A 23,314-nucleotide genomic window follows, 5' to 3' on the forward strand; every position below is an offset into this window, starting at 1 on the left:
CCAGTTGGGGGCCCCTCAGTTCAAGAAAGGCAGGCAACTGCTTAAAAGAGTCCAGCACAGAGCCACAAAAATAATTAGGGAGTGCAACATGTCCCTTATGACTGAGGGAGCTGGGGTTCTTTAGCTTGGAGAAGAGGAGACTAAGGGGTGACTTCATTAATGTTTATAATTACGTAAAGGTTGAGTGTCGAGAGGATAGAGTCAGGATCTTCTTGGTGATGACCAATGACAGAACAAGGGGAAATGGGTGGAAGCTGAGACATAGGAAGTTCCATGGAAACATGAGGAAAAAAATTTCACTGTGAGGGTGATGGAACACTGAAACAGGCTGCCCAGGGGGGTTGTGGAGTCTCCCTCTCTGAAGATATTCAAAACCCTCGGATGCATTCCTGTATGATCCTGCTCTGGCAGAGGCGTCGGACTAGATGATCTTCCGAGGTCCCTTTCAGCCTCTAACATTCTGTCATTCTGTGAAAATTATTTTCTTCTAGAAGAGAGATTCCAGCTAAAGGAGCGAGCAGTAATAGGAAACCCTACAGCCTTTGTAAAGGAGAATTGCATGTCAGACTATCACATGGCCCTTCTTGTCTTGATAAACAAGAAACAAGAAATAATAGCACCCATATGTTAGCAAACTTATTTGGTGAATTGCTGAACTAATTAAAGCCTACATAATGTCTGTGCACATGGCAGAATCTACATTCCTTAACAGGTAATATTGACACCTATGTCAGTCTGTTGTTTAAATACACCAAAGTTAATTTTTAAGTCAATGTAAGTGCCAGTGTTCAGGCCCAGCCAGCAGCCCCACTGTCACGCCACATCCACCTGCTCAAACCACCAATGCTTGCCCCAGTCAGTCCTTCCCTTTAATTAATGGCTTCATAAAAAAAAAAAACCAAACACACACACACACAAAACACCACAAAAAAAAAACCAAAAACAAAACAAAACAAAAAACCCCACAGCCTCCAAACAAACACCCCCCCACCCCCCCCCCAAATTAGAAAATGTAGTTTAATGTTTTTTAGAATATAGAAGGGAAAAATCAGTGAAATGAAATGTACTTCAAACATGTTTTTTTTTTCATGTAATTTTAGATGTTAAACTTAATCATCTACTGTAAACTACTCTAGAAAATCTCCTTAGCTACACTTTAAAGGAAAATCACACAGCTCCTTAAGTAAATCACCAACTAACTGTTAGAATTAGCCGTCAGATCCACTACCGTAACTACAGAGGAAACTGAAGCGACAGTGAGATGAATCCAAGCTTCTGTTCTCTGATTTCACAAAAAGATATACAAGGTTGAACTTTAGATGAAAAGTGTGTGTCTTTTATTATCTTTCTTTCACTACCCAGAATAATGTATCCAGTTTGTGGCTCTCCTTTTTTTTAGTTGGTCTTTGGACCTCCAGAGATCCCTTCCAGCCTAAAAATATTTTATGATTTCATGACTGTTCTTTATGTGATTTTCATACATTAACTCTTACACATTTGGTTGAACTCGTAGTCTGATAGGCAATATGATTTTTTGCACAGCGAAGAACCTGATTTCACTTGAAGTCTTGACATACAGACAACAAATACATTCACTGAGAGGACTGCCAAGCCAAAATAGGTGAAATACAGAAGAAAAAGCATTCTAGTACTCTTTCAGGTCAAATTAAAAACTGACATTTTCAAAAGCTGAATTTCTCTCCAGTTAGTCTTGGAATACCATAAATGATAATATGGATGAAAGTCTGCAACTACTGAAAGAAGATCTAGCATCACAGAATGCTTCATATTTGACATTAATCCAAAAGGCATCCATACGCACATCTCAGACTTACAAGAGAGGATGGCTGAGAAACAAGTCCCTTGTTCCATGTTGCTGTTAGCATAAACAATTATAAGACATGAAACGAAAATTACTTTTTCATGAGCAATACTACATATTTTACAATTGTTGGGTGGGGAACTATTACGGAAATAAACTACCTCTGACAAGAAGGACAGCGATCTAGCAAACATATTGATATATTATGTAGTCCTTAAAGAAGCAAACAAAACAAACAACTCCAAACTAAATTACATATTCTGTGATAAGTTTGGGTTATATATGGTATTGCAAATACACAACAGAAACATTGTGGGTAGCAGAAATGCATAGATAGTAAAGAAAAGGTGTAAACCAATCAGGAAAGAAACTTACTTGTATCAGCAATGGCAGTAAAAGCAGATTAGTTTTACCATATCTACTCTTCTGGCAGTGAAAATAAAACTGTTTCTTGGAATACACATTCACTTGAATTTCAGTAGATTAGATGTAGTAAATTACAGTCATCCCTAGCAAAATTCAACTTTTTTCAGAAAATTGAGTTGGATATGATGGCTAGCTTTAGCACAGTAATTATGTGGTTATGAAACAGTCCTCACAGTCTATACTGAAGCCCTTGGAGAATTTCCTGATCACCTGTCTAAAATATCAGTATTGTTTACTCTTCCTATGGGAATCTCTCATAAAATCCATAATGCAGTATTTTTAGTCACAAAAATTAGGCAAATGAGCCTAGCAGTATAATCACAGATTTAGGAGAGGGTAGTTCCTGGTTCCAGTTCCTACTCCCAAAGCTTTTATCCAAAATAAAATAAAATAATAATTAAAAAAAAAAAAAAACAAAACAACAAAACCAACAACAAAACCCAACAAAACCCAACCAACTAACAAGTCTTGAATGGATTTCCTTCTCCTAGGTAGGAATCTTAACAGAAAAAAACTGAGTCATAATTTCTCTTGTTCTGTGTTCTAATGGACCTATATATGTTTTTATATCATACTGACTTCAGATGAGAACATGTGCAAATGACCACCAGCATATCATTCACTGCATATGGTGTTCCTCAGCTACCACAGTTCACAGTGATAAGAAAAGGAACAATGGGTTCAAACTTGAACATAGAAGATTTCACCTCAACATGAGGAGAAACTTCTTTACAGTGAAGGTGATGGAGGCACTTGAATAGGCACCCCAGAGGGGTTGTGGAGTCTCCTTCTCTGAAGACTTTCAAAACCCACCTGGACGCATTCCTGTGTGGACTATCCTAGGTGATCCTGCTCTGGCAGAGGGGTTGGACCTGATGATCTCTTGAGGTCCCTTCCAACCTCTGATATACTGTGATACTGTGATACCACTGAAATAGCTATACCCTTGCACCACAATTTTGTTTAATTCCCTTATTATAATACAATACATTGCTGGAGTGTCCATGCTATCAGTAAGACGTAACAGCTGAACGCAATTTACACCAGAACTGTGGTGATAAGTTATCCAGCCGAAACAAATAAACTATTTGTCAAAAAAGATGACTACAGTGATTAAATGACAGAAAGAGACAAGAGGGAAGTAGAACAGGATATTCTGGCACTGATTATTTCAGTATGCTCTAGTGGACACAGTTTGTTGAAACCCAGAAGCAGACTACTGGATAGATAAAAAGTCTTGCCATACAAATGCAAAGAAAGTTTTTAACTACTGAAGGCAATTCACTTCACGGCAACAATATTTCCCTTTATTTTTAATGTTTTCCTTTTTCTGTTCTCTTTAAAGTGGGTTACACTAGATTTTATTTTGGTGAATATCAATTTTTATTGATTAAAAGCTTCTTTTCCTCTGCAAACATAAATAGGTGTTTTAAATTTGAAAGCAAAACCCCCCAAAAGATAGAAACCTAGTTTCTCTGAGAAAGAATCACACTGAAGATTTTGCCATCTGGTTGCACTCGACTACTGAAGTTTTATTTTCATTGGTTTTGTTTTTATTTATTTGTTTGTTTTTTAATACTGCCACATTCAAGCAAGTAGATTAAATGCTATTAACTTTAATATCTTTTTTTAAACAAAGTAATCTGTTGATGTAGTAATGGATTTTTAAGTAAGCATACTCATTATATCATTTTTTACACTATTGTTGTTTCCCTGTTGGCCACATGAATCCCTAAACCTGACATTGTTAATTACAATTATAATATGTGGTATGTGAACACCTGATTAACTCCATACTGTATTTAAGGCAGACATAAAGGTAATTAAAGAATCGTAGCACCAAACTCAAAGGGTGTTATCGCATAAACCCAAAAATACTGCTGTTTCATTCTCTTGGAAATGAGCATTACAGGACTTCCAGAGCAGAGCTACCATCTATTCAGGCCTTGAAAATTAAACTTTTATTTGAAAGGCAATCAGCTAATTCTACAGGCATTAGACAGGCATTAGAACTCATCAAAAATTTATTGATAGGAAAGGGCTGAAGCTGTTGTGCCTTTACATGTATACCCCAATTTAGATTTTTAGTTACTTTTACTTGAAAAATTGGCTCTGACTCTCCACATGGCTTGAGGCATAGTTTCAATACTACTTTTTTGTGTCAAAAACACCTGTCTTTTTACTTTAGTGCCAGAAGGGCTTAGCATCTTGTCAGTGAAGTAACACAGCCTGCACATTTATAGGTGTCACTCACTTTACCATCTGTTTTTTAGGATAACAGTCACCACTATCACTCAGACCCTCCAGAGGCTTAACAATCTTTATAGATTAAGGTTGAGATATACACTGAAGAACAGCTAGGGGTATTCCACCACTTTCAGCTCATTCTATGTGTCCTTTTTCCTTTACTCTGGGAACATCTCCTCCTACATGAATTCAGTAAGTATCACTCATGCAAATTTTTTTGTCAGCAGCATCCACTTCTATAAAGTGTTAAAGAAAATAATTGTCAAACAAATGTCTGCATGTTGTACACTGAGAGAAAACTGCATGCACATAAGCACCATGTCCAAATCTACACCACAGACAATTTACTCCTGTCAAGAGACAGAAGTAACATCATCATCATTAATCCTAAATTACATTTCATTGATAAAATTTTCAAGATAATTTGTCAAATGGGCTAGTAATAAGTAAGTGTAGTACAAAAATTCAGGCTTAATCTATCAGTGAACAAAACCAGGGTTACTTTAAAGAGGGTTTGGGATGTTTCTCATTTGTTTGTTTGTTTGTTTTTTCCCTTAATCCTTACTTCTCATTAAAATAAGTAAATAGTGCCACAGTCCACATTACATGCCTTTTAAGTATCAGTGCAGGTAAGCACATTTTACAGGCACAAAGGAACAAAGTTAGAAGATATATAGATTTTGATGTAGGGGTGATATTTCAGTACTGCTATGAGGCTAGTGGCCTTTACATTGAACTAGCAGAGAGGAAAACCAGTTTTCCTTTAAACTAGCATTTAAAGCATGTTCAAATGTTCAAAATATAAGATGGGTTCAAGACTTGTGGTAGGACCAAGTGGAAGAGATAATATCAAGCAAGAATCCTTGCTGGATTTGATATCTACTTCCAGAAACAATATGACGTCAGTGATTCTTTGGCACATAAACATTGTTTTATACTTTTTCTGATATTAAGATATTAATTAATGAGCACCTATGACTTGTCCTTGGCCTGGAAGTAGCACTTTATGAGGTTGATAACCAAGGAGAGCCAAATAAACACTACAAATACATTTTTATGCTAAAATCCCAACAAGGACTTTCTAATGATAATGTTTTGGTTGTTTAAAGCTTGATGTCTTCAGTTCTAAAGGAACACAACGAGAACAGATCACAAGGTAAATTGTCTGGTAGCTGAGGATCTTCCTGATAGAGATCTAAAAGTATAATCCTGTCCAAATTACCTGGAGTAACACAACATCCTCTTTTTTTAATATCACATGTATCATAATATACCATTCACACCTTATTATCCTCTTCATTACTTTCTTTAGAATAGGACATGTGTAAGGGTGGACAATGATCACTGATCATAGAATCATAGAATTGACCAGGTTGGAAGAGACCTCTAAGATCATCCAGTCAAACTGATCACCCAGCCCTAAGCAATCAACTAGACCATGGCACTAAGCGCCTCATGCAGTCTCCTCTTGAACGTCTCCAGCTTGGCGACTCCACCACCTCCCTGGGCAGACCATTCAAATGGGCAATCACCCTCTCTGTGCCCTGAGCAGCTATAAAGTTTCAGATGAAGCCTCCTCCTTTCCTTTGATAAAGCAAGCAGATAGATGCAGCTTGCTGTCCCACATTTCTCCATAGCAGAGATACCTGTCTGCCAAGTCAGTTAGTTCAAGAGTTTGAAATCAAAGGTAAACATGCTCATGTTGACAAATTTAATTTCTAAGTCAGTGGATACTCTACTATTGAGGGACAGTATTTTGTACTAAATCTTAGTGTAGATGAGAGCTATTTAATAGCACCATTCAGACAATCTAAAGACAAAACTCTGCTCTCTCCCTGTGCTATCTTTCAATGACTTGTTTCCAACTTCTGAATTAAACCTGTTCATTTCTCTGATGGGAGATGGTGGATGCTATCCAACCTTTTCTTTGTAAGCTGAACTCAGTGGAGTGAGTTCTTCCTGTCTTCCTCTTCGCACTAAATTTGCTTCATTAATCACTTACTGGTGAAACCACATCTCTGTCACCAATGCAACATACATTCAAAAGTAATTTAAGCAATTGTTAACATGGCATCACTATGGCTCTGTAATTACCGTGGACTGCATGGGAACATTTTTTTTGGTTGTCATTAGATGCTGGTTAAGCATTGCTCCTGGCATTGAATTGTAGCTGGCCTGTGTTTTTCCACTAGGCCCAATTTTCTTCCCATTTTGAATTGGAAAAGCAGCAGCCTGAAATTCCTCAGCCAAGTGCTTTTTCACTACATTATGACATTTGGGCTGTGTGGGCGGAGGGAGTTGAGAGTTGTACTGCCTTGCCTTCCCTGTAAAACATTTTAGTCTTTCTCAGAGCCACACAGCAGTGTCAGCACAGTGCTTTCATTACTGTGGAAATATTACATGCAGCCATTAGTCTTCTCTCTTCAATTAGTAACAGTCAGTTAAGCTATGCTCCCAGCCTGCTTTAGCTGTTGGCAGCATAGCCAAGTCAAACTTGTCTCCCATTTGGGAAGTAAACGAGAAAAACCTACTGTTCACCAGTCACACACCCTGGCTGTGAAAAGGAAGAGGACAAGGGCATACACTTGTTTGAAAATATTATGCAATTAATTTACAGGTAAGGAAATGGCACTGGAAAAGATTAAGGAGAAAATCTTCATGGTATGCTTATGAAAAAATGCTAATACAATACAACTTCTGGAGTGCCACTTCACAGAGTACCTCTTGTTTTATCGTTTTGGATTTTTTTTCCTGTTTTTTTTTTTTTTTTCAGGGATGTGGGAGGAGTTATATATAATGGGACAGGTTTGAATTAAGGACTATTGTTATGAAAGCTGGACATATTAGAACAGAAGTGAAAGATCAGATGAAAAAGTATTTGTCTTCTGCAAGTGAAATCCAATTCAAATGGGCAGAAAAGAGCATTCTCCAGCTTGAATGACAAAGGAAATGCAAAACTGAAGTTCCTCTGATAAGTCCTATGGTGCAGATAGCCTACCAGAATAAATCAGCATATCCTAACTGACATTAAATGGAATCTTGTTTATTGATGAAAAAAGAGATTTCAGTGCTCTATCTGTACAACAGGTCCACTGAACAGCTGGTTCTAAGAAATGATTAGGCAGGATCAAAATTTCCCTGCGTTAAATCAACATGAGATTTTAGATTTTAAAAATGCTATAAACTTGAGAATGTTCAAAATAATGGCTCAGAAGTGCATTTCTACCATCTTGAAGGCAGAATCAAAAAGTTAGAAGCCAGATAACAGTGAAAATTTTAATGTGGTTTTTGTTTGTGTTTTGGTTTGTTTTTTTTTACTTTGGCTCTGAAAACATGATTTTTATCTCTATTTGTGCTGTAATTATTTTGCCTTTTTTTTTTCCCCACATGGATCCAAAAGCTTGTGACTATTAAACACATGAGAGTACATAAAATCCATCACTGATTCCATTGTTCATTCTATAAAAAAAATCCTACATTCTTTTGATTAGTTCTTTCTAAATGAGCTACTCTTGTTAATCCTAACTGGAGTGCTGAAATTTACACAAACCATGAAGGAACTCTTTTGTAAGAGTTCAATGACTGAAATTACCTTTGCAAGATATCTTTACATAATAAAAATAAACTCTGAATCTATCATCGCATTTCTTTACAGCTTCAAAACCAATAATTCTAGTTTGCCAATCCTAGCAACGCAGTTAACTGCTTTAACATGACATATCATTTTCAAACAAGACTTCTTTAGGTTATCCTTTCATGTGAAAATGCCATATGCAGTATTTACTACTAAAGGTCAGGTAATAGAGCACTCAGATTGAATAACAAGCAGGGATCAACATACTTGGAAATAGCTTGCTATCAAAAGACCTACTAAATGACAGATGGCTGGCAAGCTGTAAGGAGACCACTGTATTAAGATACTTTAATAAAACAAACAAAAAACCCCACCAAAACCAAAGAAGCAGACAAAAACAAACCAAACAAAAACCTCAACAACTCACACCCCTAACAGAAAGAAAATGTATAAGCAAGATCTATGTATTAACATAACTATATTGGTCAGTCACCTGGGGGCATTTGACCTACTTCCATGATGTCCTCCTACAGTGATACAAGCTTTTCTTCTTCTCAGCAGGTAGTAATCTTCCAGGAGGAACTGCTGAGAACTGCCAGTATCCCTTCTTGCTGATCTCCCAAATTGTTTTTGGAGATACAGGCATTTTTGCAGTGTATGTACCTTTTGCTCTCTCTTAATTTTCCGTTTTTTCCTGACAATCCAGGAGCAATACAGAACATGAAGTTTATATGATCTGAGAGAAAAGTCAATTCCAGCTGCAGCAGAAAAGTTCTATGAACCCTCAATATGCAGCATGTTCAACATTATTTTTACATGTTTTATAATCATTTAATACAAGTCATTAATAGCTTGTTAGAAGACGAAACATTTGGGGTTTGATATATGTTAGGTTACTGTTGCTTCATATTGTATATTTCCTTCTGAATTACTACCAATGAAAAGTCAACAAATCCATATTATCAGAAGGCACAGAATGCATTAATTTGAGCCTAATTGTATTGGGTTTGGCTGGGAGGGAGTTACATTTCTCCAGAACATCTTTCGTAGTGCTGTGTTTTGTAGTGCAAGCTAGAAGGGTGTCGATAACACACCAGCGTTTCATCTACTGCTGAGCAGTGCTCACACAGCACCAAAGCTCTGCTTTTCCAACATTCCCACCCAGCAGAAGGTTGAAGGGTGGGTAAAGTCTTGGGAGGGGAAATGGCTGTGCCAGCTGACCCAAGCTGACCGAAGGGGTATTCCATACCATATGACATCATCTCAGTTATAAAAATCCAAGGGAAAGAAGGAAGTGTGTATGGGGGGCTTTCGTTAGTGGCATTTCTTCTCCAGAAAAACCACTAAGTGTATTGAAGCACTCCTTCCTGGGAAGTGGCCAGATATTGTCTGCTAATGGGAAGGAGCAAACAATATTTTTGTTTGCTCCTGCTTCTGCATGCAGCCTTTGCTTTCACTTTTGCCCAGTTAAACTGCTTCTATCTTGACCCAAGGGTTCCTTGTCATATTTTCCCTCTCCTCTATCCATCTAAGAAGGGGAGCACCTAGCCCCCAGCCAGGGTCAAACCAACACACTAATATATGTTCCCTGCAGCGAATGCACAACTCTATTCATTTTTAGCTGCATAGGTAGATACAGAAGAATCACTTTGATTAAAAACAAAACAAGTAAGTTTTATATCCACAGTACAATAAAGACCTCGAAAAAATCAGTTATAGAATGTTGCTCTGAAAATGTCTTGCTCAAAAGTAAATTGTCTTTCTCAAAAGTAACTTCCTTATGTCCTCCCTCTCTCTCTCTCCTTCTCAAATTTCTAACAGAAAAGACAAAGGAAAATCCTCTGAATTCAAGCTAACAAGCTAACTAATAACAAAGATGATAAAGTCTGCATAGAGTAACCCAGTTACTTCTAACTGTATTTGTAGAGCAGGTTGGTAGGAATATTAGAAAAGTCATTCTCTGTCATGATAATGACTTCAGATTGCACTACTGCACCACTGCAGGTCAAAAATACAAGAACAATATATGTTTCAACTTCAAATACTCTTTGGGAGTGATTAATACAATTATACACAGCTATATTTGCACTGCAACAAATTTCCATCTAAAGGCAAAACGAAGTTCACAATTGCTCTAGGCTCTGCACAAATTAACACTTCATTGAATATTAATGAATTACTCTTTGTGACCAATTGCTATGCAAATAAGACTTGTGTCAGAATTTATAATTACTTTTACTTCAAGATAAAATACATGAATATTAACATTAAAAAATACTTCCCCAATAAATTGAGTAAATCAATTAAGACAGATGCCACAGTACTACTAAACTAATAGTTTTGTTGCTGATTTTGCACAATTAGATGACATTATTCGTTATACTAATTTCTTATAATTAAGAAAACTCAGTAGTATCCTAGAGTTTTACCTCTATCTACTACATTTTTGTTTGGAGTAAAAAACAGTTCATATTAGTTACACCATATATCATTCTAATTTATAATATAAAAATAAACTGATACTGAATGTATATTTTTACTTTATAGTACGTTTTATATCTCCAAACCTAAGAACGTGTAGTAGGAGGTGAAAGCTACATCATTGCCTGCATCCTTTTTCTCGCAGTCATGAGGGGTTTTTTTAAATGATGTGATGTTTATATAGCTTGCATGACCAAAAGCTGAATGTCTTTGTACTTCCAATGCAGCCTTTCTGTAAAATCATCTCAATACCAATCAATCAATATTGGTTCTACAAGTTATATTGGATATCAGCTTTCTTTCCTTGAATTGCAAGAATGTTTCAACATGTTTCTAAACCCCAGTCTGTTAAATAACACAAAAATAATTTCTCATAAAAATACTTTAAATATAGTTTTTGAAGGTTTCTCAGGTTTCTCTGTTGTTCTGTGATAAAACCTGGAGAGAAGAATAATTTTCTTCTAATTTTCGTTTTTGCAAGAATAAGCCATAGTAGAGGCAATGGTAAGAAAAAGTAAAGCTATGAAGTCAAAGAGTAAACCAAAAATCTCAGCAGCAATAATAGAAATTATTGGTTTGTTGCTTTTGTGTGTGTGTGTTGTTGGGGTTTTGTTTGTCTGCTTGTTTGGTTTGGTTTGATTTGGTTTAATTCATCCATATTGTGGAGACTGCACTAACAGAGTACCCTTTAGTTTATCAAGATAGTCATAAAATATAGCAGCTTTTACTAATCTCATAGCATACCGATGATGTTGAGGTTATTAAATTGAATTATGTAGGTTTACAAATGGGATCAATTCTGAGTACACAGGAAAGTCAGGACTGAATTCTGCTACTATGAAACAAATGGATGTAATTAATTAGGGTGTCACCCACTTTTGGAGAGGGCATCATGCCAGAAAAAGACTGAACAAGGACATGTTGTTTTCTACCTTCTGCCATAATCGCAGTTGTTTTCTTGTGCTCTTTTTCTCCTGTCACTTTCAAACAGATGTGTGATCCTCAACACAAGACATAATTTCAAAAGCCATCAAATTCAGAAAATGCAATACATATTGCTATTGCTTTGCACCGTTGTTGCTGCAGTGGTGAACTACAGGAAAACACTTATCACACAAAGACACATTCATGAGCTATATTAAACCAAGTATCCTTTTCCCAAATAAATTTACAGTAACTAGCACTCTAATTTTTCAAGACTACAACTTCACAATATTCTGAAATAGGAAAGCTTCGTCTCCCTACTCTACAGAGTTAATGCTGAGCTATTAGCCATGCAATAGAGGAGGGACTGGAAGTCCCACCAGCAACTTAATGCAGCCACTGTAGCCAAAGCCATGCACTCAATGAAGCAATGCTTTTCCTTTTGCTGTCAATCTTCAGTACCAGAGCAGCAGGGTTTTATTTTATCTTTGCTTTTTTCCCATTTCACAAGGGTATTTAAAATTTGATCACAACAATGGTTCAGTTCATATGCATATTACAAACTGCTTTGGGGACCGCTCAGTGCAAAATGGGTGGATAATGTTACAGATTAACTTGACTCTGGAGTGTGAACTGTCAGCTATATCCTTCAGCTGGGGAAAAGATTTTAAACACTACCTGAAAAATTGTGAGGCCTAATCTTTCTGCTGTGCTAGCTTCCAGCATAATCCAAATAATATGAATGTGCTTTCCATCTGACTGAGGCAGGCATGCTGTTAAGTGATTTGAGCAATTTGCCTGGTGTAATAACCAGTTTTCTCATTGGATGCCAGGAACTTCCTGAAAATCTTTGCCTATGGCTTGACACAGGCTGCTGAGTAGCCACAAAACTGTTTGATAAAAGAACCAGTTTTGTCCAGTACAAATCAATAGCATCACACTGCAATAGCTGTATTTGACTACAGCACTCAGCTGTTATCAAGTAGGGGACCCATTCTGACTATTTTAACTTCAGAGTATGTATCGTTTTCCCAGCTGGTCTCCAACACAGCAGGAATGGCTATGGTGTGTGCTCAGTGTTTCAGCCAAAGAATGTTCAACATTCTCAACACTCCACTGGCCTTCACACAAGTATTAACTGAAAATGCATTTCAAAGAAGGTATCAAATTGTTTTACTAAAACAGAGTATATAAAATGTGAGTCTTCAAATGTGAACCCTTAAATCTGAACTGGAAAGATTTACTGGTAATTTCATCTATCCTTTCTATCTAACACAACCTTGTTTTTCTAGGAAAACCTACCACAAAAGGTCACATCTTGCACAAATAATTATATGCAGTCTTGAAATTAGTTGAATTAGTTATTGCCATTGAAAGGATGAAGGAAAATATTTCCTAACATCAATATTCAAAACGTCATTATCCTCACCTCTTCTGTAATTTTTACTCATGAAAGCACTTTTTAGATAACAAAACATGTTTTCTGGATATATAGAATCACAGAATCACAGAATTGTTTTGGTTGGAAAAGACCTCTAAGATCATCAGGTCCAACTGTCAACCTAACACCAGCATGGCCATGTGTACATGTTTTCATAGCACAGTAAGAATAATCAACCTTGTTCTCCCAATAACTGAAGTTACTTTTACAGAAAAAAGGAATATGCCTTTTCTAAAGATCTATGCCACTAAAACTAGATAAATGTGACAAGTTAAATGGTCCTTATTTTGTTATTATTCTTTCAATCGTCTTTCAGTTTTTCAGTTTATACCTTTCAGAATATGGAGATTTGCCTAAAGCATGTATGATCTCAAAACATTGATGTAAGAAAAGGACAAAGCACCTGATCATAGCTAGGAATTATTTTGCCTTGAAATTTCCCTCACAACATGGGGCTGATAATCTTTCATAAATTCGTGGTTCCACTGAAGTAAACAGATTTTTGCCCTTTAATCCAAATAAGTAATTTCTCCAATACCTGGCAGACTTCTGTAACAAAAAGATATTTATATTTCCCTATAGTATAAATGTGCTACAGGAATAATAATTATAAATATTTTTTTTACTCAGATATGAATCCTAAATCTCATGTATTGTGATGCTCAAGCATGTAATTCTTTCATGTTCCCCATGCCTTTTGGCATATTAGGAAGGTCAATTACCCTTGGGAATATCATGAAAAATCACATATGATTCCAGGCTTTGATTATAATAATTTTTTTTTTCCAAAACATTCCAATGCATTTCTATATGGGCACCTTGGTGGTACAATGAAATTAATTATGATGCTAAGATTTTATTTTACACATCTGCAAACAGAGGGTCACAGATATTAAATTATTTGTATCCTGAAATAGTGAAAAATAACATCAGGAAAATCCTCCAAGAGTTTCTATCATTGAGCTCGGTGTAAAAATTTCCTCTAAGAATGTGAGTATCTTGGATTAGGCTCTCCCTAATAAGTAATGCTGTAAGTAAAGGATGTTCTGTTACACTGAGCAGCAGAGTATCATAAATCAGGAGGCAGTTGGCAATTCTACTCATTGTCTATTGAATAGGTTCCACCTTGGACAAAAAAAAAAAAAAAAAAAAAAGAAAGGGCAAAGAAACCTTTAACGCTTTTCTAAAATATCTGTATCTTTTCTAACCTGATTTGCAGCTGACTTCGAACTTTCAGATTGCATAATTTGAAAACAACAGTTTTATTTTCCATTCCGAATCAAGACGACCAGCACTGTCAGCTGCTCACTTTGACCTCTGTTCCTGTGCGGGCCCTGACAAGTTATCCACACTACCCTAATGAAGAACAAACAAACAAACAAAAAACACGTAAGAGAGGAAGGAAGGGATGGAAGGGGAAAAGAAAGAAAAGAAAGCCTGCATGTGTCCAAACTTAAAGACAGAAAATTTTAAAAAAGAAAAAAAAATAGCTTGAGTATCGATGTACGGATAACATGCTAATATATCCAAACACAGTAACAGTCACAGGGGATCTGCTGCTTACTTGCCCTGAGTAATTTTAAGTAAAATTGTCTCTTAAGCACACACAGTTAACTTATGCACACATTTTTGGTGAGGTTTTTGAAAATGCTACTAGAGATTCAGTACGTTCTATATCACGAAGCATTTCCCATTAGCAAGTCTCCTTATTTCTTCCAGTGCCAATATTTCTCCAAGTCTCTCCTTCAATTTTTTCAAGTAAATTATCTGGAAAATTGAAATTTACTCCTTTAGATGAACAAATTATAAAAAAAAAATAAGTGTTATCATCACTCTTTTTATAGGCACAGTCAGAATAGCTTTGTGATTGTCAAAATTACTCCTACTTTGTGACTAAAACAGACTCTCATGATTTTGGATTGTTGCTTAGGGAAAGATGATCCTGTTTTAAACTCTGTGAGTGCCATCTAGACTTCATGCTTTAACACAGTGAAAAAAGTTCATACCTGACTAAGTTATCAGAACATCAATATTTAAGCGTTCTTCTGTAGGAGCAGTTCAGTCTGAGTTTGCTGCATACACCACCTAGGTCCTATTTTAACCCCACTAAATTTTAATAAGACACTACTTTTTTAATGCAAATTGAATTTAATTAGAACTATACTAGAGATTTGATACATGTATGGGAGTAAGTTTCAACCTATGTTAAAATAGTCTTGCCTCCAAACCACAATTTGGTTTTACTGTAGCCAAAAATAAGGCCTGTTGCATGAAGTAATTAGACATCTACTGCGGAAGAAAATTAGAATTTACTTGCCTGGAAAACAGACACAAACACACTAATTACCATAACCAGGTACAACATAATATCTTATTTTAACATTGTAAAAACATTAATAACATCTTGCCTTAATTGCAAATGAGCAGCTGGAGTTGTGATATAGTGGCACAAACAGGGTGCATAAAAAATGTGCAAGTATTACACTTTGCAGTATAATAAGTAAGGATGCAGAGTAGGCAAGAACAATGTCTGGTAAAACCAAAATAATCCTGCAGTGCAGGCAAGCAGGGTGTCTCATGGAACCAGAATAATCCTGCAGAATATGCAAAACTAGAACAAACTCTTATCCCAAAAATAAATGTCAAGGAAAGCTGAGATCACCCAGTTTTCTTTTGAGAAGGAGACAGAGGAGCACAAAGCATCAGTGGTGCTTTATGAGGAATGATGGAGAGGAAAGAAGGCCCAGACCCAGAAGTACAGGCTTTCCCTCTCAAACTGCTCTCTGGATTGATGGATTACAGCTATCAGTGTGAACTAAAATGGCATCACTTAAGTGGCATTGTACATTTGCAACTAATTTAAGATAAACTTGTTATGGATGATTGATAGTGATTAAGTGCTAACAACCAGCAATGTGTGTTATTAACAAATTCATTTAATCCAGTCATGAGTCATTTTGAAGCTCCAAACTCGCTGGTTTTGGAATCTTGTCCCATCACATTCCCATTACACTGTTCTCTTAACTCCATAGTATACAAAGACCACACTATATTCCATTGCAATATTATGTTTAAATTCCAAATTTTCACAGGACTTTCAAACATTTTTTAAATGCTTAAAGATTCATCACAGTAAAGCAAAACACATGATTGAAAAGCTTTTTTCACCTTAGTTCTTTTTTTACAAGTAACGTAGTCCTTAGGAAGTTCCATGATTTTTTATTATTTTTCTTCTCCTTTCTGCAGAAAGTTATTCTAATATGATCACCTTGGAAAGATATGAAAGGTAGTAGTACCTGTTGTTCTGACCTATATGACTATACAACATATGCATATATGTGTACATATGCATATCAGATACAGGCAGCATTAGGATTCATTTCTCCACCTAGGCTTGAGAAGACTTCTCAGCATGTGAACAATCACTTTTGACATCTTGAAGTCACTGCATGTATGTACCTGTACACACACACAGAGTTCACCGTCGGTTTTGTAGATCCATAGATGCTTTTTAACAGGAGAAAGAGTATAATTCTCACATCTGTCTTGCATTCTAAAATAGAAATGTTATTAGGTGATCCTGTTACATTATAGATTATTGATGCATACACACATAGTTAAAGCTCCTCACCACTCTTCCGAGTTGTCTCTTCTTTCTAGATACCTCTGCTATTTCTCAGCAGCACTTCTTTGAGATGACTTGCAATTAATTCCCTACAGAATAAATGCTTCATTGTATAGAAAAGCATAAAAGAAGAAAAAAGGAACTACAACTATCCCCCTATATTTAATGATTTAGAAAATCTATACTTCACTTGCTCCAGCAGCAAACTTTTCAGTGTAGGAAAGGAAAAAAATGTAAAGAAAAAAAAGGGGGGGATAATGACTATATTTTCTCCTTATTCAGGGAAATAGTATCTCATATTTAATTCTACATCACCAGAATAGTTTATGGAAACAAGAATGCTATTGGTGAAGCTATCAGTGGGCTCATTAATTTGTAGTGGCTATTTCTCCTGACCTAATTTCCTTTCCAGCTTGAAAACTGTTTGAAATTTCGTCTGACTACAGTAAGGTTTATTGGAAATATTAATGTCTGTGCTCTCCCCATAAGCCACCAGCAGGGCAATCAACTTGAAAGATGAATTACAACATCTGCATTAACAGCATATAAAGTTATAGTGTGTAGTCTGGCTCTTTGTCCTTTGCTGCCCTCCTTCCTTCACTCTGAATGTGATTCTGACAACTGAGAATTTTTGTCTTTTTTTTTTTTTTTTTTTTTTAACAAGAGAACACCCTATGAAAACATCATTAATAATACACATTACACACTGTGGTTTATAATAGATGGCTGTTTATCCAAAGGTTGGGGAATGACTTTTGCAACTTAATTAGTCTCGGAATCAGAACGGAATTGTTATGATCTACAGAGCTCTTCATGATATTCATGAGTGTGTAATGTCAGTATAATTTATTAACATTATTTGCCTTAAAAGTAAGAGAAAAGAAATATATGCTTCTTTGGGTAAAGATTATTCTCAAACTGCTCAGTGAGCATTCTTCCAGTAAGAATTATGAGAGGGACAAAAATAATCATTAAAAACTTGTATGTAAGCCCACATTGAGGTCTGTCCCACTTACAAAAGTGTTTAAGTATGTAAAAATCAAGCACACAGAGACACTCAGTGCAACCTGGGAACAAGGATGTGGCAAGAATTTGTGTCTCCTCCAACGCAAAGCTTATGGCATCTGTGCCTCATATCTGTAACATTACACTGATGTATGTAAATATACCTTTATGTGGTAACAGGAAAATTTCCTTAAAAAATACAAGATCAAAAAAATAATGCTGAAGATAATTCAGAACATAGTTATTCTGTAGAGAATAAATAAATGTTAAAACCTCTAAGAACTCAAGAGAATAAACATTTTGATCTTGAAGATTTACATCTGTAAATGATATAGTTTCTTCCTCTAAAACAATTTTGCAATCAATTCTTACCAATATTTTAGTACTTGATTTCTTAACTACTCGAATTTTCAGATTAGCACATGGACAATAGGATTTGGGGGAAGGAGGCAGCAAAAAAGATGATCCATTATCTGTAACAAAACTGCTTCAAATACCTCTCTTACCATGCCCAGTTTCATAGAAGAACAGAGGATGAAAGGATAATAAGTGTTCCATGATACAAGGATTAGATCTCAAAAGCAAAAAAAAAAAAAAAAAAAAAAAAGAATGCAAAAGATTCTTTCCTTGTACTGAGTGAAGGAACCAGGCAATTGTTTTGCCAGATACATGAACCAAATTAGTCTGAAGGCTATTTAGATTTTCAGGCACAAAACCCAGACAACTGATGAGAAAGTCAGTTCAGCACTGACATTATCATCCACACTACCTAGAAAAAGTGAAACAGTATTACCAGGCTCCTACCACCTCCAACCTATGGACTATTCTCATATCATTTAGATAATTTTTAGGTACTTGTCTCCTACTGATGTGAAAAGAGATCAGTAATTCTTTCTCTCTCTCATTTCTAACTCCTGAATTACTAACTTATCTCTTGCTTACAGTATTTTTTCCTATTTCTGTCTCTGACTTAAATCTTGGTTAAAATAATAAAAATTACCTAAGTTAAGTAAGAAAAGCACTCTTTCTTGTTCCTCCCATGCCTTTGAACTGAATTTTCCATTCTTAATCCTTTGTTAATAAAATGCTGTTGATATACATTTGACATCATGCATAGGCCTTTATATATTCATTTAATGTAATTAGTTCTTCCTTTATACTTTTCGAGGTATCTCCAGTCATAGTGGATTCAACAGTCGCCAAAGTGCTTTTATGTTAGATGTTTCTACTTAGAAAATTATGCAGCATATTGGTTAAGAAGTCCACAATTCATAAATGAATTTATGTGATTTCCTGTCAGTTAGCTAAGATGTTTTGTCCATTTAGATTATGCACACAATTACATCTCAATTACAACAGTTATTCCAGCCTCTGTATTTATTCCAGCCTCTGTATTTATTCCTATATATATCAGCTTTAGAAATACTTCTCTCAGCAACACAAGTCCTGCAAAACTTTAGGAAATCATTACCACAATACTCAGCCCCACACCCCTCCACCCCACAAGAAAAAAAAAAAAAATTCTGCTGGTCACAAACAAAACCATACAGAATATCTGTGCCTAGACTTCTGTTGACCTTAATTTCAACTCAGTCAGTATAACACCTTAGGTTAATAACTCCTGATGCTCACCTCCACAGAAGTCAGTAACACAAGAAAGTATGTGATAGCCCCTGCTTCGGTTAAAGTTGAAAAATAGTTTCCATTATAGCTGCCTATTTCCACACTCCTTGCTTATTGTTGGCTGAATAGCACTCTGGATAACTAGAAGCATTCAAAAAACTCTGCTCTATCCCATTTATTACCCTGTAACACAATTTTGTTTCCTTGGTCAAAGATGGGAGATCATGGATAAAGTAGCCATGTTATAGGTGCTGTCCAAAAGGTCTAAGTTTACTTATAATTCTGAGAGCAGCTTTTGTCAGTGAACAGCTTCACTGTTTTTCTACAACTGTGAGCTTTAGCAAGAAACACATGCAGTGAATATCCATTTTGCTGATGGCATAGTGTCAGAATTGATGTTCTTAAGTTTTCTCATTTTTTAAGCATTCCTTTGTTTCCTAGCAATGACATTTAACTGCTGTGCCATACTGAGTTCTTTTACCCTTATATCACAAAACCAGTTTGTTAACTTACTGAAAGGTTTGCTAGTTTCTAAGATGTAAAGAATAATCATGTGGTTTCTGTTTACTTTCAGATGTTTAGTTTTACAATTAGTTTAACAATTCATTCCTGAAGGAATAACAATACAGTATAAAAGTTTTGTAGCTTCTTGTAATGGTTTGAATCAGAACAAAACAAGTCAATCTGAACCAGCAGGTTAACCTGGCTATTTTCCCAACACAGAAGTGAGGGGGAAAAAACACACAAAAAACTCAGGACTGAGAAAAAAGAAAGTGAGAGAATAGAGATTACTGATCAAAAATCAGATAAACATGGTAGAAAATGCATAATTTCCTCAGCCTATTTGCAGCAAAAACACGGCACAAAGCAATAAAAGCACGCAAGCCAAAAGCCCAAGCTGGAAAACTACTCCCCCATCCCTCCTTGTCCCACCACCATTGCAGCAGAAAAGACAACACCCAAAAAAAAATGGAATCCAGAAGCAGCAATAGAACAGTAAGTCTCCCATGTTGCAATCTGAACTTCAAGCCCCATAATACTTTAGCACTTTCATTTTTGAAGCTGGCACGACTGAAGCATGGTATGAATAACAGCAGCAGGTTCAACTCAATCCATGACGCTTCTAAATCACATTTTCAGACATCAGAAGACAGCTTAAAAAAATAAACACATACACAAAATATTGGATGGAAAGATATTTGAAGTCTAGCCTCCATTTTTTCATTATCAAAATGCTGTACTAAAATGCTGTACTAAAACCAAAGCAAGGTTCACTTTATTAATCTTACGTTTCCACAGAGACTCATTGTCCCAGTTTAAGACAGCCCACACTCACAAGCAAGCCCCTCACACAAACATCAGGAGGGAAAGTAACACAAACAGTCCTGTAGTTGAGATAAGGAGTTTAATAGAAATAATAATAATATGTACAATTACCTTATCTGTTTTACAGAAAAGACCTCCACACACTCATCCCCGAGACCCACAGCCAGCCCAGCAGAAAAAGAACACCACCCCAAAGCTGGAAACCAGAAGCAGAAACCGGAAAGAGGAAGCCTCTCCTGTTGCAACCAGAACTACAAGCCCCAAGATACTTTGCTCCAGCCAGCACTTTTCATTTTCACGCTGGCGTGAGAGCAGCATGGTATTGAATACTCAGCAGAGTCAATTGGCTAAACCCATGGAATCGCTGAGCGGGGGATCGGTGAAGGGTTGCATCCGCGGGAAGACGCAAAACCTACTTGGGGATTTTCAGGATAGATGAGGTGTCTTGCGGGGGCCTGGGACTGGGTAGAGTGTTAGGGTGCTGGAGGTTATTAGGGTTTTGGAAGTATTTTAGTGTTTGGGAGTGTTTTGGTTGTGTGTGGTTTTAGTATACGGAAAGGGTGAGGGGTTGGGAGTTGAATGGGGGGTAGGTCGAGAGGGTGCTAGGTCGAATTTAGTCATGGTGTTGCAACGGTGTAGTTAGGGATTGAGTTGGGGTTGGGGGGGCGGATGCAGGTGGTACTGACGAGGTTGTGGTTGGTGTGGGTGGGGGGAAAAAATAGGGTTTTTTAGTCGGTATAGCACGGTGAGATGTTCTGCAATACTATCTTTTGAGCAATGGTGATATTGCACAAGGGTCGTTAATAGGTGAGTTCATTAAGGCAAGACAGCCAAATGGGATTGTTTAGGTGGGGGGTTGTGATATTCTGAAGAAGTGTGTTAGGATAATAGGAAGGTATCAGCGAATTGTGAGTGCACTTGGTAAAGTGTGATGTAAATTAAAACTATCTCCTTGAAGAGATGCAAGCCTCGGAGTATATCTCATGTGTTTGGCGTAATATTGTTTTGGAATTTATAGGCTGATTGTTCTCGAGGCCTTTTTTGCGGATTAGGGTGGAGTTGACGTAGGCTAGACCACAAATTTTATTGTAAGGCTATAGACCCCATACTCTAAGGGAGAATTAAGGAATATTGGGCAAACGGGCTCATACAATTCACGTATCATGTACAGCTGGAATCCATGGAAAGGTGTTGGAGGAGTGCTAGGTGATAGGTAGTGAGAGAGTGATGGACCGATGGGTTGAATTTGGTTATTGTATTAGGGGATGATTGGATGGGCTGGGATGTGAAGAAGTCCTGAATAAGGGTGCTGAGTTTATTTAGGCGGTTTGTAACTGCAACAGGTGGTTTTTTGGTGGGGTAGTTTTGGAGCGTAGTTGGTAGGACACGGGTGGTCGGAGTAAGTGTTGGTATGGTGTGGAGTCTGGGGGATTGGGATGCGGGGGGGACAGGCGATTTGGAGATTCTGGTGGCGATATTAGATGATTAAGGGTGGGGTTTGGCGTTTTAAGGCGGGTTGCAGGGGTGGTTCAGGATGTAGTTGGCTCTATGGCCAAGTCAGGTAACAGCTAAAATGTTCCAAACTAAAACATTAAAATGTTCCATACTTCCTACTGTCTTTTCTCAGTTTCTTGAGACTGATATATATTTTATGATAACAGTTCACAAATTTTCTGTTGGGTTACAGAAAGGGAGGCATTAAAAATTCCTGCAAATATCCTCTTAAATGCAAAGCAAGAAGTCAAATGGAAAAAGTTCTTGTGGAAGATGCATCTATGACACAAGTCCTAATATCTGTGAGATGAAAAAAAAAAAAAAGAAAAAGGAATGGAGAATTAAAATTAGTAAAGATAAAGTAAGATAGAACTAAAAAGATTTAAAAAAGAGTCATAGGAATAGGCAGTAGCTATTTGAATGACTACATAGGAAAAGGAAGAAAAAAATTCTGATTTTCCAACATGAATGATGTAAGAAACAAAATCAAACTACTGCATATAGGGCTCTTAAGCTGAAGTATGATTAGTGCTTGCACACAAATTAGCCAGCAGCTACATTCTAGGAAGAAAACAAGGTTATTCAGGAGAGCACATTGTTTTATATCCCTAAAACTGTAGCATTAAGAAGTCACTTCTTTTCTTGTGTTGAAATCTAAGATGATGGTAACAAGAAAACTGGAGCTAAGGGACCAAATACAGATTATGGGTGCGATTTTCACAAAAACCCTGTGACATTCAAAACTGAACTTTGTTTTGTTTTCTAAAGGACCACCACTTTGTAACCAGATTAAAGAACTATAGTAGGTTAATAAAAATATAACAGATGTATTAACATTATGGAAAGTATCATGATGTTTCCAAACAGTGCGTTTCTTTATTTTTTCCCAAAAATGTGTATCTGCTTAAGTGTGTATATAATACATACTTTTTCTTGACGTTTGAGTTCAAGCACATGGTCGTTATCAATTAATTGTTACTTTTTTAGAATGCTCTGTAGGCTGATTCAATCTTTACAGAAATATTTTTGATGGATTACAGGGAACTAGCTGAAATGAAGACACATCAATCCTGATAAATTCTCTTGTTCCATCAACTTTTGAAAGATGTGTGCATTTTATAAACATGTAACATGGAATGAGAACTCTGAAGTCTTGAGAATACTGAGAAAGAATGAATGTTCAGATGTAAGTTCCAGTAGAGAAAGATTTTAAATTATAGTTAGTGGTTTTATATTTCTACTTTAAATACAAGAAAAATTTCTTAGGAACTGATGTCTCAAATGTCAATCAGAAATGTAATGTCTTGGTTTTGATTTCCCTTGGTT

At 36.4% G+C, this 23,314-nt stretch overlaps 1 protein-coding gene across 4 annotated transcripts in view; it reads right to left on the bottom strand.

Annotated features, from left to right (window-relative positions):
* PCDH9 (protocadherin 9) overlaps positions 1-23,314 on the bottom strand; it is a 710,467-nt gene that overhangs the window by 345,558 nt on the left and 341,595 nt on the right. For 2 of the 4 annotated variants that reach the window (XM_054382635.1, XM_054382642.1), the window contains one exon: positions 9,844-9,871. The exons of the other annotated variants lie outside the window; for them this stretch is intronic. In XM_054382635.1, coding sequence (XP_054238610.1) covers positions 9,844-9,871 — 28 coding nt within the window. The remainder of the gene's footprint in view (positions 1-9,843; positions 9,872-23,314) is intronic. 4 annotated transcript variants of the gene reach the window in all.

The sequence above is a fragment of the Indicator indicator genome, chromosome 1 (assembly GCF_027791375.1).
Source record: "Indicator indicator isolate 239-I01 chromosome 1, UM_Iind_1.1, whole genome shotgun sequence".
NCBI classification, from domain to species: Eukaryota; Metazoa; Chordata; class Aves; order Piciformes; family Indicatoridae; genus Indicator; species Indicator indicator.